The 18448-nt window shown below is 40.8% G+C and overlaps 1 protein-coding gene across 8 annotated transcripts in view; it reads left to right on the forward strand.

Annotated features, from left to right (window-relative positions):
• Positions 1-18448, forward strand: part of Gsdme (gasdermin E) — a 128327-nt gene that overhangs the window by 64638 nt on the left and 45241 nt on the right. For 3 of the 8 annotated variants that reach the window (XM_087206650.1, XM_021254111.2, XM_004839543.4), the window contains 5 exons: positions 746-910; positions 2770-2897; positions 4755-4956; positions 7877-7950; positions 16083-17471. In XM_087206650.1, the coding sequence (XP_087062776.1) occupies positions 746-910; positions 2770-2897; positions 4755-4956; positions 7877-7950; positions 16083-16313 (800 nt within the window). In that variant the 3' untranslated portion in view covers positions 16314-17471. Of the gene's footprint in view, positions 1-745; positions 911-2769; positions 2898-4754; positions 4957-7876; positions 7951-16059; positions 17472-18448 lie in introns of those variants that run through there. The other 5 variants (XR_002393092.2, XR_015449340.1, XM_021254113.2 and 2 more) reach the window with 4 other exon arrangements.

Below are 18448 nucleotides of genomic sequence, written 5' to 3' on the forward strand. Positions count from 1 at the left end.
ATACATGTAGAAAGTATTCTTTTTCAAGGGAATGTTTGTGAGATTTATTCAGATAATTGTAGAAATTAGTTCCCTTTTATTGCAGTGTATCATTCTCTTTATTAGTAAGTTAGGACTCCTTACAAACATAACTATATAGCTACTTGTAACTACGAACACACCTAAATATATATGTGTTTATTTATTTAGATAGATAGATAGGATACTGGAGACTGAACCCAGGGCCTTTGCACTGAGCTACATTCCCAGTCTTTATTTTTATTTTTCTATTTTGAGACAGGTCTCACCAAGTTGGTAGGTTCCCAAAGCTGTGCTCAAACTCAAGCCTGCCTCAGCCTGCCAAAGTTCTGGCATCATAGGTGTGTGCCAGCACTCCCAGCTCTGATGATAATTCTTTAATACTGTAAGTGTTCAAATCTCCTCAGTTGTTTTATACCTGCTTGGTTTCATTTATCTGATTAGATTTCAGAGCAGGATAGTGAAGTATTTCTAGTGTATGAAAGATGGCTTCCTACATTTCAGAAAATATACCCCAGATGGTTTCACATGAAGAACAGCCATTGCTTCTGTATTTGTTGGGAGTGGCTCAGTATTCAGCCAAGCAACATAGGTGTGTGCAGAAAGTGTGGTTTATGGGGAAGGTGATGGGTCTTTTGCTGCAACCCCAAGCCAGGTAATGGGTGGTCTAACATGCCATGGCTGGGCCGACCTCGGGCCTGGCCTGTCCTTTTCCTGTGCACTACAGAATTCTGCCTCCTCCACGAGAAGCATGGTGGCTTTGAGCAGGAGCGGAGATCTGACCCTGTCTATCTGGACTACCTGGCCTGTCAGGAGTTTGGTTTCATGGATGTGCCAGATGCCAGGCATGGGACGTCTTCCCAGGATGGGCTGTTAAGTGTTTTAAATCAAGGTACTGTCATCAGAGTGGGGTGTGGCCAGCTGATGGCTCAGTGAACACGGAACCTCAAGAGATGGTATGCCCTTTAGGATCAGTGACTCCTGGGGGACTCAGGGAAAACGTCTGAAAAGAGAGTGGCTCTGCCTCTGAGCCCTGGTCTACTTAGCAGGAGTTTCCTGTTGGATCTTAATGAACACCAGATCTCCTGTGAAATGTTTTAAAAACAGGGTAGAGGTGGGAGATTGAGGAGAGAAGCAGCCAAGGCCCTTGGGTTTTCTTTCATTTTAACCACAGAAGCCTGCTGACTACTACGAATAGCCTTGCAGCAGGGATAGGGATCCCAGGTTTTGCATCTGCTTCATTATATCCCAGGCTTCATTGCCAAGACAAGCCATGCTTCGTCAGCATTGCAGAGTGCCCTCTTGGAGGCTCCTTATCCACTTGGCATGAGCCACATGGTGCCAAAGAGGAGGAGGAGCAAGACTCATGAGGTGCCTGCAGCAATTCTCTTCACAGAATGTCATGGTTTAAAAAGTTGCTTTGGTGGGATATAAGGAGTGCAGTGTACACTAGAAGGAGATGGGCAAGGAAAAGGAGAAACAAAATTTGGTAAGTGCTTTGAAAAAAGAGGTAGGAACCATTCACAGTGTGCTTTGGTGTAAAAGGTAAGGAGACTCCTCAGTGAAGCTTCAGTGAGTCCTGAGTCCAAGTATGTTGTGTTAGAAGACATGGAAATGAAAGCTCAGTCTTCAACATCTCCCTGGGAAGTAGCTGATTGGGACTTCTTGCTACCTTTTGGGGGTAGCAGCACAGTAGCAACAGCAGCTATGCACCCTGGAGCTAAACTACCTGGAAGTGACAAGTCCTAGGCTATGGCTTTCTTACTGCATCCTTCCCAAGCCCGCCTTTCAAGCTGACCCTTCTAGTTGCCTGGTGGTACCCCAGATCCTAGACTAACTGGGACAGCTCTTTTCTTTGGGCTGGGGCTGATGAAGACCTAGTTGTGTTTATAGGGAGTTTTTAATATGTTGGCTACTGAAGTTGTATGTCTTTCTCTCTATGAGGTTTTCTATAACTGCTGCCATCTGAGATCTGCAGAGGTAATGCATCTATGTATTAGTATGCAGCGATGTGTATGAAAGCATTGTTTAATCAGATCTTTTTTAGAAAATTTCCACTGGGCTTAATTTATTAGAAGGGTCTGACAACCTTTTAAAAAAAAAAAAAAGAAACAGAAAAAGAGAGAGAAGAGGATGGTAAGGGGAGAGATTCCCAAGTATCTGCAGAGGATATGAGTAGCACAGCTGAACGGGTTCCATGCACAATTTGAGGATGAATGGAGGGAAAAGGGGAAGACCTGGGTTTGCCATGAAGATAGGGTGCCAGCGCCTCTGAAAACATGCAGAAAGTGTGAAAGGATACAAAATCCTCAAGGTATTTCAAGAAAGGGCATGAAAAAGTATGTATTTTGGGATTTGTATGGCTCTGAAGCATCATAAAGGTAGATTTATGTTTAGTAATTCAGCCTTGAGAATTTAATTCTACAGAAATAATACTAAAGAGGAGTCTAAATGAGTGTTCTAAAATTGATTTCTTAATATTTAGGAAGTCATCAAAGAAGAGTGAAGCTTGAGATGTAAAACTGTGCCTTCTTTCTCTTCTCTCTCTTCCTATACAATTTTCCTAGTTATAGTAAAACATGAAGGGCGATGTTTACCTCAGTGTCCTTTATTACAAGTTCCATGACTGACTGTAGGTGGAAATATGTATGAGACAGCTGGTGACGCTTAGCAGTGAAAAGCAAGTGATGCTGTCCCATGATGCGAGGTGCACACAGCAGTCCTAACACTTGGTCTTCTCTGTTTTCACAGCAACTCTGCCACTGGAGAGGAATTTCCTTCCCTTCATGGAGCTGCCAGCAGGGCAGCAGACAGCTCTGTGCAACCTCTTGCAGGTGGTTCTGTTTGATGAGGAACTCCTGGTGGTCCTGGAGCAAGTGGTGAGACAGGGATCTCTCCAGGCAGAATTTTCCCCTGCCTGATATGGAAAGGTGCATGGGCCACATCTCTTAGCCCAAGGATTTGATTTTTCTCCAAACATTGTCTACTTTCATTCTTGGGTACAGGTCTTTAATTTTCTAACTGCAGAAAGGTAGCTGATATCAGGGAGAGAGGATGTATCGTTTCCTAGGGCTGCTGCAACAAATGACCACAGACTTGGGGTTTAAAACCCAGAAATTAACTTTCTTACAGAAATCAAAGTGTTGGGAGAGTCACAGTCCCTCTGGAAGATCGAGGGAAGAATCCTTCCTGGTATTCTGCAGTATCTGATGGCTCCTAACGTCTGTGGCTTGTGGTTGCTTCACTCCATTCTCTGCTCTGTCTTCATAGCTGTTCCCTCTATGTATCTTTTTTGTTTGTTTGTTTTGAGTATGGGGGATTGAACCCAAGGCCTTTGCATTGAATTGAGATACAGCCCTCTAATTTTGCACAGCCTTGCTAAGACACTAAATTGGCCAAGCTGGGCTTGAACTTGTATTCCTCTTGCCTCAGCTTCCAGAGTACTGGGATTATAAGCCTGCATCATTAGGCCTGGCTTCTCCTTTACTCTTTTGTAAGATACCATCCTGGAACCAGGACCCACCCCGGTTTAGGATAATCTCATCGAGACCCTCACCTTAATTATATCTGCAGCAACACCTATTCCAAATAAGATCACAGGAAAACATATTCTGGGGGGCTATGCAACCACAGCAACGAGGGGCTATGTGGTGTGGTCCAAGTGAACCTGTTTTGTTAAGCTCAGGGAGAAGCAGGCCTTGTATCTTTCTGTTTGGCAGCAGCAGGGTTTCCTGAGAGAGTGAGTTCCTTAACTATTAGTTGTGCAAATGGTGAGGGATAACACCAGCTGTCAACCAAATGCCCAGATTTTCCAGATTTTTCACACTTCAAAAGGCCAAGGTTTTAGAAAGCTTTTTATCTGTAGTTTTGTTTTTTCTGTTTCTATAGGAGAGTTGGAATAACTGATTGACTACTTTATGCTTTCCAAGAAAGCATTCACAGTATTTTTCCCTCTTGAAATTAGATTGTGCTGAAAGAATTTAGGTACCAGAGATGGAACCTGCAATGTTTGAAATAGTGCAACAGCCCAGGACACCTTTGCATTCTGGAGGATGCTGAGCTTAGCCCCATGGAGAACACATGTATTTCAAAAAGGCTGTTGTTTACTTCCTAAAATAGCTCCTAAAAGGAAAATGTTGGGCCGGCACTCTGTGACAAGAGCATCAGCTGCCCTGTCAGATGCTGGAGGAGCATGCTGCCTCAGTGGTAGAGGACAGGCTGTCATGCAAGTAGATCCAGACATGGCGGGTATGGGTGGGGAGCTGGCTTGCCTGGAAAGGCTACTTGGCCCCACAACTGGCCCTTTGGGTTTGGAAGAGGCTGCCTAGGGCTTGCCGGGAATGTACTAAATCATGAGGGCTATGTTTTTAGAGCTTGATGACCATGAGATGATGATGCTTTTAATGTGTCCTTTATCAGTTGTGTGTGTAATCACTTGTCCCTTGTCTCTGGTGTGACCTAAAAGACTCTTCTCAGGTCTGGGTCTCAACAGTTCCCACATGCCTCCTTCCCTCATTGCAGAAGTATAGTACTTGGGTAAGGGTTAGCTTACTGTTTCCTTTTGGAAAATTTAAACCTGTGGATAAGTAACATCAACACATAGAAAAGGCCCAGCATCTTGCTTTACTTGGAAGCAGATACAGGTTGTGCATTGTTTGGTGGGGGCAGAGGCCCCAGGTTGGGGTGCACTTTGTGGGGGCACCACAGCATCCTTTTCTTGTCCTCCTGCCCTGCAGTGTGACGACATGGCTGGTGGCTTCTGGTCCCCACAGGCAGCGCTGGCAGTGGGGGAGCTGAAGCCCCCTCAGCAGCAGGACCTCATGGCCTTCCTGCAGCTGGTGGGATGCAGGATACAAGGGGAGTGTCCTGGCCCTGAGGATGAAGTCAGCAACCAGAAACTCTTTGCAACAGCCTACTTCCTGGTCAGTGCACTAGCAGGTATGGACGCAAAGAGAAAAGGAAAAAAAAAAAAAAAAAGAAATGGCTACTGTCAACTTTGCAACTGCCACTTTCTCTGCTTTGGGGACAGAGATATAATTGGAAGGTTTGGTACGTATAGGTCCCTCATTTCCAGTACAAGGTGGAGAACAGTTGGCAGGGTGATACAGAGTCCGAGACTGAAGAGTGAAGCAGGACTTTCTATCTTGAGCTTCCTCCACTCTTGGACAAGCTTCTCCTATCTGGGGCCCCTTCATGAACCCTGGAAATTATCTCCCAACAGAACCTTTGATTGGCTGGCAGTGCTGTGTGTGTTGGTGGCTGATCTCCCCTAGCATTTCTCTCAGTCCGTGTGATTCTGCCTTTCTCTGCAAACTTATTGCTTCACTCTGCTCCACTCCATGGCAGCACCTGGCTGTAGAGAGCAGTGTCCTGCTGGAGGGTGGGAAGCAGGGCTGTGGCTGGACCCACACCTCCTGCATGTCCTGAGGTGGCTTCCCAGGGGACTGTCATTGAGTTAGTGAAGAGCAGCAGGCCTTGCTTGCCACTTCTGTCCCTCCCATCCAGAACTCACTGTGCTTAAGGGCCTGGTGGTTGCCTTTTGTGAGAAAGATGGGTTCCTTCAAGGGATGCTGTTAGGGCCGAGTTCCTGATGTATTCAGGGTTTCTCCCAACACCATACAGAAACAGCAGCTGAAGAATCTTGAATTTTTTAAAAATTAGAATGTGTCTCCCAGCTCTATGTGCTGGTGAATATGTGCTCTGTCTTCCTCCAAGTCACGACTGGTTGATAGGGACAGGCCCCTGTGGAACTCCACTGGAGACTTGCCCAGTGTTAACATCAGTGTATTAGAAACTTTGAGGACAAGTATTCTGTCAAAGGGCTAATCCACAGGCCAGAACTCAACTCATTGAGGCCTTTTCTTCACATACTCTGTTACATCTTGTAATACTTCACACTGCTTGTAACATTTCTATCCATAGGCTGTCCAATAGGCACCATGTGTATCACACTGATATCAAATATGTAGCACATACCTTTCAGAGACAGAGCTTCAGTTTCTCTGGAACTTTCCATACTGGCAGCTGCTCTAAGTTGACACATAATGCAAGATCGACTTACTTTTTTCTGATCTGGAGGCTCAGATGTGTTAAAATTTTTGGTTCAGCAGATAGTCTCTGTAGCCAGCTTCTGAACCAGTGCTGCCCTTCTTCATCTCTCTGATCTCACTCACATGTCAGTCACAGCAGAGATCAAGTTGGTTGTTTTTTTTTTTGTTTTTGAGACAGGGTCTATGTATCCCAGGCTGGCCTTGAACTTATGGCAATGCTCCTGCCTCAGCCTACCAAGTGCTTGGGATTACAGGCATTCACCACCATGCCCAGCAACAGCTCTTTCATTTGTTTTTATCCTGGTACTTCTGAATTGACTTTTTCCTCCTAAGAATCTAGGGAAAGTGCTGGAACAGAAAATGGGTTCCTCTTGGGTCCTAACACTGTATACTGGGTTTATAGTACTACACCTCTTTTTAGCACTTCAGTCCCTCATCTGACTTGTCTCCTGGAAAATTTCCTCTAACCATAATCAGGTTACAAGCTCTGGACTCCTTAGACATTTGTAAAATGGACTTACATTATTATATATAAAAGCAAAGTAGTTCATTTCAACTCAAGAAACTCTGGAGAAGCTTATACTGTGTTGCAGGCACTGCTAGTTGTGAAGTTAGGAGAACAATTTAGTCCAGGCCATGAGTAGTAAAAGTAGGCAGTAAGCTCTGCAGGGTAGATATGGTTTTTTTATTGTAGTGCCTCTGGCATCCAGTTCCATGCTCAAAATAGTATTAAATGAGTAATATGGAACTAAAGTATTTCCAGGAATAAGGGATGGGGATGATGATCATATGAGGGTCAGGAGCCCCCTGAAAAGCAAGGGAAGCATGTGAAATGGCTTGGCCAGGTATGTCTGTCCCAGCTAGACCACATAGACACCCCATCTTGTCTTCCTGGTTTGGGCTAAGATCTCCTTGAGAATGCATGGGACATTGAGTATTTTCTGAGTAGCAAATGCCTATACAATATTTGAAGGTAGTGTTAAGGGCTCTCTGGTAGGATTGTCCTTTGGGAGCTGTCGCTTCATCTGAGCAGCCTTCACCCTCTTGGGAACAAGAATTGTCCTCGTTGAGTCACAGCCTCAGTGACATTCCACTTTTTCTAAATATGTTTGTTAATAGAGAGTGTGAGTTCATAACCCATACATCAGTCAGGTGTCTCAGCAAGTGACTCACCTTTTCAGCTTGAAGGTTGCCCCTGAGGGATTGGGGTCCTTTTGGGATCTGCATTTATTTTAGTTTGGGAAGTATTTAATATGCATTTTGAAAATATTGGCCTGGATTTCCTGTCCTAGGGCTTGGCAGGACCCTGCTGGTGCAGCCCCCTCTCTCAGTAGTGTGATTATGTCACTCCTCAATTAGGCCTCCCAGAAGCTTCCTCTTGAAAATGACTGGTGATATGAGGGGGAGCCCTTTGTAGTTTATGTAGTGCTCTGCTATATGGCAGAAACTAAACAAAACCAATGACCTGTCAAATGAGGAAATGGAGGCATACCCAACGTCACAACCCTATTATGTGGAGGGGCTTGAACACTTCTCTTCTGTTACCAGATCACGGAGGCTTTCTACTTTTCCAGGCAGATTTTCTTTTTCTGGTCTTGCCATTCTTCCTGATTGGCAGATAATAAAGGAATATCCTTTGGTGACTGGATTCCTACATCTGTTTTTAAAAAGGTTTTTGCTGCCAATACCATTCATTCATGTATTTAACAATTACCAATCACTTCCTTTGCCCAGCTGGTGGCAAAATACTGAAATACAACATCCATGGGCTGGTTGTGTTTCCTATGTGATTTTTTTTTCTCTTGCAGAAATGCCAGATAATGCTGCAGCTCTGCTGGGCATTTGCTGTAAACTCCAGATCATTCCTACACTGTACCACTTGGTAAGGAACCCTCTGGGGATGGACAGGAATGGGGAAATAGAGAGGTAAACTCTTAACAGCTGACAAAACACCCATCTCTAGTTTTCTCACCCACCACAGTGCTTCAGGATAGCTTAAGCAGGTGTTGTCATTAACCCTACTTTTATACACACTCCACAACTCTGGAAGACTGAGACCCAAAGGAAAATATTTAGTGAACTGGCCAGCAGAGCTAGGACTGCCACTTATAAGACTCTAAATTGCAGCTTTTCCCATTGTTCGGGACTATGGCCATATCTTGGTGCTGCACTGCAAGAATAGGTCTGATGCTGTTTTGTTCCCAGGGGAAGTTCTGTGGTTAGACTGGCTTGATGCAACTCCGCATCAGATTCATATTCACAGGAGGTATTCAGGACTGCTTTGTCTTAGGGAGACACTGTCAACTTCTTTCACCATCATTTAGAAATATCATTAGCTTGTTCCCCTCGGAAAAATTATAAGAGCAAGAGTTAGGTAATGATGAGTGTAGTCCCAGAGAATCAAGGTTAAGCTTTTACTTTATAGTTACAGGCTGGGCCATTTATAGAATGAACTAGAAATAAAGCAGCCTTGGAACCACCCTGATGGGGGAGCTACTCTGATGCAGCTTCTGTAGGTGTTGCTCAGGCAGGGGCAGAACAGAGCATATCTCACCCATTCATTTAAAGATCTCGTTACTAAGGGCCAATGGCAGCCTGGTGATTGGTCCAAAGGACTATAACTCAGAGCTGTTGTCAGATCAGGGAAGCAGGTATTGCACAGACCACCTAGCTAGGAACCTGAATTGTGTTAGGCAGTTATTCTGGGAACAGTGAGCTGGTGCCTTTGCATAGTAAAGACATCCAGAAGACTATATAGCATGGCACTGTTCCAAGGAGCAGTCTAGATTTTTACTTGCCCAGAGAGCACTGCATTCTTACACACTGACAGCAAAAAACTGAACTACTTAAAAATGTGCCAGCATGTGTATACTGGGCCAGCTGAGGTTAAAGGCTGGTGGCATAGTGTGGTTATGGAAACTGTACCATTAGATCTTAATTGGTGCAATGATGAGAAAAATGAAAGCTCTGTTCCCTTTTCCAGCAACGGAGAGCTTAGTGCTTAGCCCTTCCCAAGTACTTACAGACTAATGGCATTCAGAAGTGAGTATAAAAGAAAATCTTGTTCAGGCCACTGTGAGGTAATTCTTCCCACACACTCATGCTTGGTTGTCATCTTCCTTGAGCATGGGTCGCACGTTCTTCTTACCTTTGTGTTGCTCCCAAGGTCTTCTCTGCTGGTGTTCTCATAGTAGCTGGTAGAAAACACTTGGGAGTCCCAGAAAGGAGGGCACTCTGCTTGTGCACTAAACTATCCACCCACAGAGCCATTTGTTTCTCTTTTGGGAAACAGTCATTTTCTTAAAAAAGATCTTCCTGGTTGTCTTCATATAATCTTTCAAGATATCCATTTTTTTTTTTTTCCAAAGCAGCCAGGCTGCTACCTTCTAAGGAATCGGAGTATCATGTGCTTCCTATAGGACACAAAATCTGTCTTGTGACCAGAGTAACTTTGAGGGAGGTTTTCTGAAGATGTATGGGAGAACAGTGTCAGGTAGATTAACATATTTACCAAAAACTGGTAAGAAGGTAAATTAGAATCAATAGAGAATGTTAACTTTATCCCACCACCTTTTGGGTTTCTATAATCCCCTTTATACCTAGACTCACCCATGGCTAAAAGGGGTTATAGATGTTTAGAATAAGAAGCTGGATTCTGCTTAGCACTTGTCCATCAGGCACTAAGGCCATGGAACCCATTCTGAAATCTGCAGGCTGTGATGCTCATATACTTAAAAGCTCAGGTCTAATTTGCTCTCTAAAACATCAATGCATAGTTTGCCACATGATCCAAATGGTTACATGAAGCCTCTCGTTATACTACATGAGTTGTGTTTGCACAACCTACTAGGTATAGATTCATGAGGCTGATTTTGATAATAAACACTTAAGTACTTAAACAATTTGCTGAGTACTGCTCTTCAGTAACCTGAACAAGACACATAATTCCTTTAGGTAGAGCATTTCTGGTATTCTTTTGGATTCCCTTCAGTTAAAATTCATACATATTTTATATGCCTACTTGATTTTTATTTTAAATTTTGTGCTTTAAAAATGTGTTACACAGATCAAGACCCTAAAAGCAGCTTAAATATTTCAAATATATTTTGAGAATTAGGACAATATCCAAAGTAGCCTCCAGGCAGAGCTAGCTTTCCTGCAGTACCTTGAGTGTCTGGTTTTTTGTTTTTTGTTTTTGTACGGGGGATTGAACTCAGGACCTTGCGCCTGCGAGGCAGGTGGTGGAACCACTGAGCTAAATCCCCAGCCCTCGAGTATCTGTTTTAAGCACCTTAGACAAGGTCCTTGCTCTTAAGAGCAGCTGAGTGTTTAGTCAGGGGAAGTAGACTAAATGGAGATTGTTAAGGGAAAATTTCAGATATAGTAAGTTCTGTAAGAGTGAAATGATGCAGTAGTGCCTGGGATATGGGTTTGGGGATGGGTAGATGGAGAGGGGTTAGAAAAAGCTGACAGAAAGCTATCTGATGAGGTGTTGCAACTGACAAATTTAGATAGAAAAGTATTCCAGGTTAGAAGGAACAGTAAGGGCAAATGTTCTTGGGGAGGAAGCATAATTAAACATGATACCTACCTTTGAGGGGTTCCTGAAAATATGTAAGAAATTCTCCTATCATCATTTAAATAAAAAAACCAGATGCAGTAAAATAGATGTGCCTGCTTGAGACTCCCACAGAGAAGAATCAGGGAACTAAAGGAGAGCAAACAAAGGAGGACTCTGGAAATTAGCAAAATAGTGATGTAAAATCTAAACAGCCCTGAAAGCCAGTAAGAAATCTGGAGAAAAGAACAAAGCAATTCTCAACCTCAACCTAGCTCTCCAACCCAGGCAGGGAACTGAACAACGTGGGAAAAGATAAGCTACAAAGTGCCAGCAACCCTAATTGTCGCAGAAGGCTTAACTGCAGGAGAACTCCACAGTCCTCATGAGCTTTAAATCCAATGTAGGGGGCTGGCTGGTCTAAATGTGAAACCACTGTTCAAAGTTGCACCACCAAACCCAAACTACTACAGTAGCCACTGCTATATGCCATCTTAGCATAAGGGATATGTGCACCTCCGTAGGTGGAAGACAACCCCTTCAGCCTTCTGCAGTTTCAGAACTAGTTGCTGTTGTGGCCAGAAGCCTGAGTTAAACGTGTATTTGCATGTGGTTTGCATGTTGAGTCTTCTGCACTGTTGCAAAATTGTACCTTCACCTGTGCTTATCAGGAGATGGGAAAGCTCCCAGTTGAGTCCTGAAGCTCCAGGAACAAGGTTACCAGGGACCATAATCCTTATCAATATCCATGTCAACTTGTGGGAACCAGTGGTCTGCTTAACAACTCCCAGCCTCAAGACTGCAGCTGCTGGTGCAAAAAGCCTCAGCACCACTCACGCTTGCCCTGAGAACCAAGGGGGTAGTCCCATCACTGTTCTGGAAGCTTTAGGACAATGGTTAGTAATGTTGCAGGCCTGGCCTGACTAGTACTTGTCTTGAGTAACTGGAACATTCCCATCCGTGGCCTTCAGGTCCAGGACTACAATACTCTTAAGTCCAAGGACCATTTGCACTCAACTCAGCATCCTGCACATCTAGGAGTGTGGATACCACTGCTATAATCCCAAATGTTACCTGCACAGGTGCCTCAAAAGACCTATAGAATGTTGAGTCCTTCTCTTCAGGCCATAGCTGCCAGTATTAAAAGCTTGGGACTTTCATTTTCTCATGGGACCAGGAAGGTATCTGGGTTCCACAAAGCAACTAACAGTGCTGTAAGACCCAGCACCAACTGCAATTGCCCTATAGGACCAAGGGAAGCTTCCCTTTGTGTTCCAAAACCTTGAATCCACAACTATCAGTGCCATAGACTCCAGCATCTCCTGTGCAAAACCCATGGCACTGGTACATGGTTCCATCCTGTGGTTTGAGGACCGTGGCTGCTGGTGCTACCATCCTTGCCATCCATTGTGCTTGCCATGAAGCACCTCAGGACATATCCCATACCGAGACTGGCGGCTGTCAACACAAGCTCTGGTGTTTTCAGAGCTCAACTCAGTGGAGCCCAAAGACGTTCAACTTTGGAAGCCTGCATCCACTGAAAAGTCATACAGCTACTTCCATAAACTGCTGCAGTACAGACCACTAAGGGAAACTACTGACATAAATCAAAGATAAAGAAAGCAGAAACTATGCTGAACTCCCCCATATCCAAAACACCTCTCCAACTGATGTCCTATATCCTATGTAAATGAAAAAATTTTTTTTCCTACAAAAGCTCCTTCATAAAATTGTAAGAGGTAAATGTGCAGGCATCAATCTAAGGGCACAAAGAAATATGAGACTTCAAGAGAAGAACAATAATTCTCCAGAAACAGATCTCAATTGGGAGGAAATACTTGGCAACACATTTAAAATAATGATTGAAAGGAACCTCAGCGAAATGCAAGATAATACATATAGGGCCGGGGATTTAGCTCAGTGGTTTTGCCACCTGCTGTGCAAGCGCGAGGACCCGAGTTTGATCCCCGGTACCAAAAAAAAAAAAAAAAAAAAAGATAATACAGATAAACAGTGCAAAGAAATGAGAAAAACAATTCAGGGTATGAATGAGAAATTCATAAAAGAGAACCAATCAGAAATCCTAAAAGGAAAAATTTCAAGTAATGAAAAAATATAACATGACAAAAAAGACTAGATAGAACAAGGAGAACAAATTTCTAAACTTGAGGACAAATCTTCTGAACCCAGTCAAAGATGTTTTTTAAAAATTAAAGCCTCCAAGACTATGGGACACCATTAAATGAGCAAATGTTTGCATTATGGGAATTCTGGAAGACAAAGAAAAAAGGAAAGGCATCAAAAATCTATCTTGTAAAATAATGCCCCAAATCTTCAAAGAGATATGGATTTCTAGGTACAAGAAGTTCAGAAACCCCAACTTTAAACACAATAAACCATTGCCAAGCATATTGTAGTCAAAATGTTAAAAGTACAAGAAAAAGAATCCTGTAAATGGCAAGGGAAAAAAGCCTCAGTCATAAATAAGGAATGACCATTGGATTTATGGCAGACTTCTCAGTACAAGTCTTAAAGGCCAGAAGAGAATGGGATGATACATTCAAAATATTGGGGGAAAAAACCTCTGCCAACCAAGAATACTATACCCAGCAAAATTATCCTTCAAAAGTTCAGGAGAAATAAAGTATTTCACAGATAAGCAGAAACTGAGGGAATTCATCATGACCACACCAGCCTTCCAAGAAATACTTAAGGAAATTCTATACTAGAAATGAAAGGATAACTTCTCCCTTAAACACAGATATACAAAACTCATGTGAAAGAGAAGACAAATCTTGGTGTGATGGAAAACTACCAAATAAATGAGAGGTAGAATGAATAACATAATTACAGGAGGAAGCTTAAACCCATTATAATAACCTTGAATGTAAATGGATCACATTCACCAATAAATAGACTGGCTGAATGAATAAATGAACAAGATCCAATTATGTGCTGCCTACAAGAAACTCAGTTCATTGGTAAAGACACCAACTAAAAAGATCTATCATGCATTTGGAAACCAAAAAGCAAGCAGGAATAGAAAAAGCAGATTTTAAGTCAAAGACAAAAAGAAACAAGGTCATTATATATTTATAAAAGAACCAATTCAATAAGAAGATATCACAATTCTAAGTATACATCCAACATGGGACCACTCAAATATATAAACTCAGTATTACTAGATCTAAAAAGAGAGAGAGACTCTATACAATAACAGGTGTGGACTTCAACACTCACACAGAAACTTAAAAAAATGAGTTGAACCATACTATAGAGCAAATGGAACAAATATTTACAGAATGTTTGATCTAACAGCAGCAGAATACATATTATCAGCACATGGAACACTCTCCAGGGGAGATCATATTTTAGGGTACCAATTAAATCTCAAGAAATTTTAAAAAGTGAAATCATGTATCTTCTCACACCACAATGGAATACAACTACAAATCAACAAGAATGGAATATATACAAATACATGAAAATTGAGTATTTGCTAGTTAAGTGACTAATGGGTAATTGAAAAATTAAAAGAAAATTTCTAGAAACAAAAGAAAATGACAATATGAGTATCAAAGTCTGGAGTACAACAAAAGTAGTACTGAGAAATTTATAAAAATACGTACATTTAAAAATTAAAAAATGTCAAACAACTAAGTACTCAAGGACTTAGGAAAGCAAGAATAATCCAAACTCCAGATTAGTAGATGGAAATAGACATCAGCACAGAAATAAAAACAAAACAAAATACCCCCAAAATCAGTGAAACAATTTTTTGAATGAAACTGAGAAACATTTAGCTAGATTAACAAGGAAAAAAAGAGTCAAAATCAGAGGAAAAAGGAGACATTACAACTAATAACACAAATACAATAGATTATAAGAAACTTATGAATAATTATGTATTAATGAACTGGAAACCCAGAAGGCCTTGGGTTCAATCCTGGTACTGCAAAAGAAAATAAACAGAAAATCACAAAAACTGGAAAATCCAGAAGAAATAAATTTCTCAACACAATCTACTAAAAGTAAGCCAAATAGATTTTCTAAACAGCCCAAAAATGAGTAATAGGATCGAAGCAGTAAAAATCTCCCAATTAAAGTCCAAGACCTCATGGCATTACTGCTGAATTCTATAAAACAAATTCCAGTTGTTCTTACACTATTCCAAAACAAAAAAAATCAAAATGGAATTCTTAACTTTTTATTTGACATCAAAGTCACTATTACTTTGATATCAAAACCGTACAAAGATATAACAAAACACAAAACAGACCCATACCCCTTATGAACACAGAGGTAAAACCTGTAAATATAACCAAATTGAATTCAACAGCACATAAAAAAAGATCATAAACTGTGACAAGGTGGGATTCATCCCAGAGGCTTCAGCATATGCAAATCAATAAGCATGATACAACACATAGATACAGATAAATTATCTGGTTGAGTCAACATCCCTTCATGATAAAAACTCAACAAATTGGGTGTAGAAACATACCACAAACACTACAGGTTATATTTGAAGAACCCACAGGTAATATCATAGTGAATAGGGAAAAGCTGAAAGTGTTCCTAAAGGTAAGTAAGAAACCAAGGATATACAGTTTCACCACTTTTATTTTTTAATAGTACTAGAAGTCATAGGGCAGTGAGGAAAGAGAAAGAATTAAGAGGCATCCAGGTTAGAAACAAGTTAAATTATCCATGTTTGCAGATGATATGATTTTATAAATAGAAATACTCCCATCAAAAAGGTGCTAGAACTCAAAATTCAGTAAAATTTCAGAATACAAATCAACATATAAAAAATAGTACCATTTTTATACACCAGCGAACCAGTTGAGAAATTGTCCCATTCACAATAGCCTACAAAAAATATTTAGGAATACATTTAACCGAGGAAGTGGAAGATCTTGAAATTTGTAAGATTCTAAGGAAAGAAACTAGGGGACAGAAAAAAAAAAGGGGAAAGATATCCCCTGCTCATAGATGGGAAGAATCAATGTTAAAATGACCATACTAGTGATTAGAATACAGAATTCCCCAATATATAAAAATGACTAATATTTGAAGAGTTGGAAATGCTTATTACTCAGATTATGACATATTGCATACAAATACTCAATTTCCACAAGGTACCACAAATATGTCTCAATTTTAAAAAAGCCCTCAATGAACTACTAGTATATGATAAAGATATTTTAGGAGCTTTCCAATCTACTGGACTTAACAGTTCAGAGTGAGGATTCAGACAGAGGACTCTAGGCACATAAAATCAGTTCTGAAGTTCTGTTTTGGATTAAATACATCTTGTTTATCATAAAGGTTTTCCTGTTCCATTGGGGAATTTAAAAGTCAGGGGTTTTTCCCCCACATTTACCTAATATTGCTGTCCAACTATGTGAATTTTCTATATTTTAAAGTCAGTCTGTTTAAATGTGTCATTTCAGCTTCGTGCTTTATCTGATGATGGCATATGCGATCTTGAAGACCCAACTTTGGCCCCTGTGAAAGATACAGAAAGGTTTGGGATTGTGCAGAGCCTGTTTGTTGCAGCTGACATTAACCTAGAACAAGTCCATTCATTAGTGAAAGCAGCCATCCTGAAAGATCCTCATGTCTTCCCTCTAATTCTTTATATTACTCTGAATGGACTCTGTGCTCTGGCCAAAGAACATTAGTAATGTCATTCATCAAACAGAAGTACATGTAACTGGCCAAGGCTGGGTGTTTTTCAGAATTAAAATACTATTTTGAGATTTAGGTCTGATGTACCTTAAAAGTTGATTAATGAAATGAATTACAAAACACTTTTAATAGTGATGATTTTCTGCACTATGAATGCCACCAGATACTCTACATGTTTTCTTTACATCAGAGACCTTCGCATGCTGGTAAATGGTGAACACCTGGTATCCAAGGTAGATTCTAGTACCTGAAGAGCTGGGGAAAAGGTGAGATTCTAAGCAGTTGTACACTCAGACCTTTTTTTTCCTGCAGAATAATGGATCCATTAATTATTTTTCTTACATTTTCTATTTGGTTATACAAAAACAGAGGAGTCTTATACTTTAACCTGAAAATTCATTGTGAATTTTGAATGCCATGGCAAGGGAGTTTCTTTTCACAGAATCTACATTTTGGATGTGCTTGCTGTACATTATTTGATGAATGAAAAATGAACTATAAATGCTACTAGAGACAGTATGTATTCTTCTGCAATAGAAAATTACACTAAAAATCTAATAGCAATATCCCCCCCTTGAAAGTCTATATATAATTTGACCTTGCCACGTTGTGATAAACATAATGATTCTATGTCTACAACAATATGTTGTTATGCATTTTGGTAACTTAATTCGTCAAATATTACATTTTCTATCAAAGGAAATTTTGAACTGTGTATATTTTGCTTTTTACTGTTTTGACATCCTTCTATTATAAATGGCTTGGACTGTCTGCCCAGGGCTTCTGAATCCACTGACAGGACCTACCATCCATCAGTGACATGAAGCCACTGGGGATGAGGAACAGTACTGGTTGGAGAGAAGCATGTTACTCGGTACATAATTCTGTTTTACCTCAACATCATCTGCTTAGTCCTTTTCTTCCTTTCAGATTTTAATAAGCATTAACAAGGAATAAAGCAAATAACCCTTTCATCATTTTGATTAAAAATGACTCAGCCTTATTCAAATGCTTTTTGTAAATGTGTTGGGAAAGGATATAAAGCTATATGTTGTGGTGGCCATTGTACACAAAAATTATACACAAATTGGAAAAGGTTATGCAAAGCCTGTCTGGTTTTCTGAAGTATAAACAAGCAACTTCAAAAAGGATGTGTAATGTGAATCGACTTATCTACATAGATATATGCAGGTACTGATATGCACAGAAAAAAACACTTAAAGAGTTTACAGGAAAACAAGCAGAGGTGCTTTTGGGTTCACAGACTTACAGGTTAAGAGGCAAAGGGAGATTTTTATCCTATTATTTTCTGGAGACACTGGAAGTACACTGGATTAACAATTCCTTAAGTATGAAGGATGGAATCCTGGAAACTAGTTTCGCTTGGGAAGGGGCTTCTTGCATGTATCCTCAGCCACACCTCTATCTGCTGCCAGACTCGTGGGTCCACTTGCCATCTTGCTGCAGGCAGAGGGCCAGGCTGTGTGCCACAGCAGGTCAGCTCCTTGTATCACCTACCTGGCTTTTCTTTCTTGGCCAGCTAAGCAGAGAGGCCTTATCTTGATCCTATATTTCAATCTTCCCTAACTTCCCTAATTTTTTGAGGGTGTTGTCTTTGAAAGTCACTGAATTGCTTAGGTTAGGACAGAGGAATACATGGTTAGGGTTTCCTTGCTGAAAAATAGAAGTGGGGAAAAAATTTATTTAAGTGGGAAAAATTAAGCACTTTTTTTTTTTGGTACCAGGGATCGAATTCGGGTCCTTGCGCTTGTGCAGTGGGCGGCGAAACCACTGAGCTAAATTCCCGGCCCCTTAAGTGGGAAAAACTAAATGACATCAGGACTTTTAACAAAGATCTCTAGCTAATTGAAAGATATTCTTAAAGCTAATCTGATGTCCTGTGACTTTACCTCTAAACTTTTATTTTACCTATAAATGAAATAATTTCTCCCAATAGTAAACATTTACTTCTTTATATATACATGAAAAAATTTTACAGGAGTTTGTAATATTACAGATTGAACATTTCAATAATTTTTGTTTTGGATAGAATATGGAAATATGTGAAAAGACTTATAGGGACAGTTTTTGAGAAAGTAATTATACTGCAGGAAGATTATCATAAGGG

This window comes from Heterocephalus glaber, unplaced genomic scaffold, assembly GCF_053883595.1.
Source record: "Heterocephalus glaber isolate CG9 unplaced genomic scaffold, H.glaber_assembly_v1.0 deba00000676, whole genome shotgun sequence".
Classification (NCBI taxonomy): Eukaryota; Metazoa; Chordata; class Mammalia; order Rodentia; family Bathyergidae; genus Heterocephalus; species Heterocephalus glaber.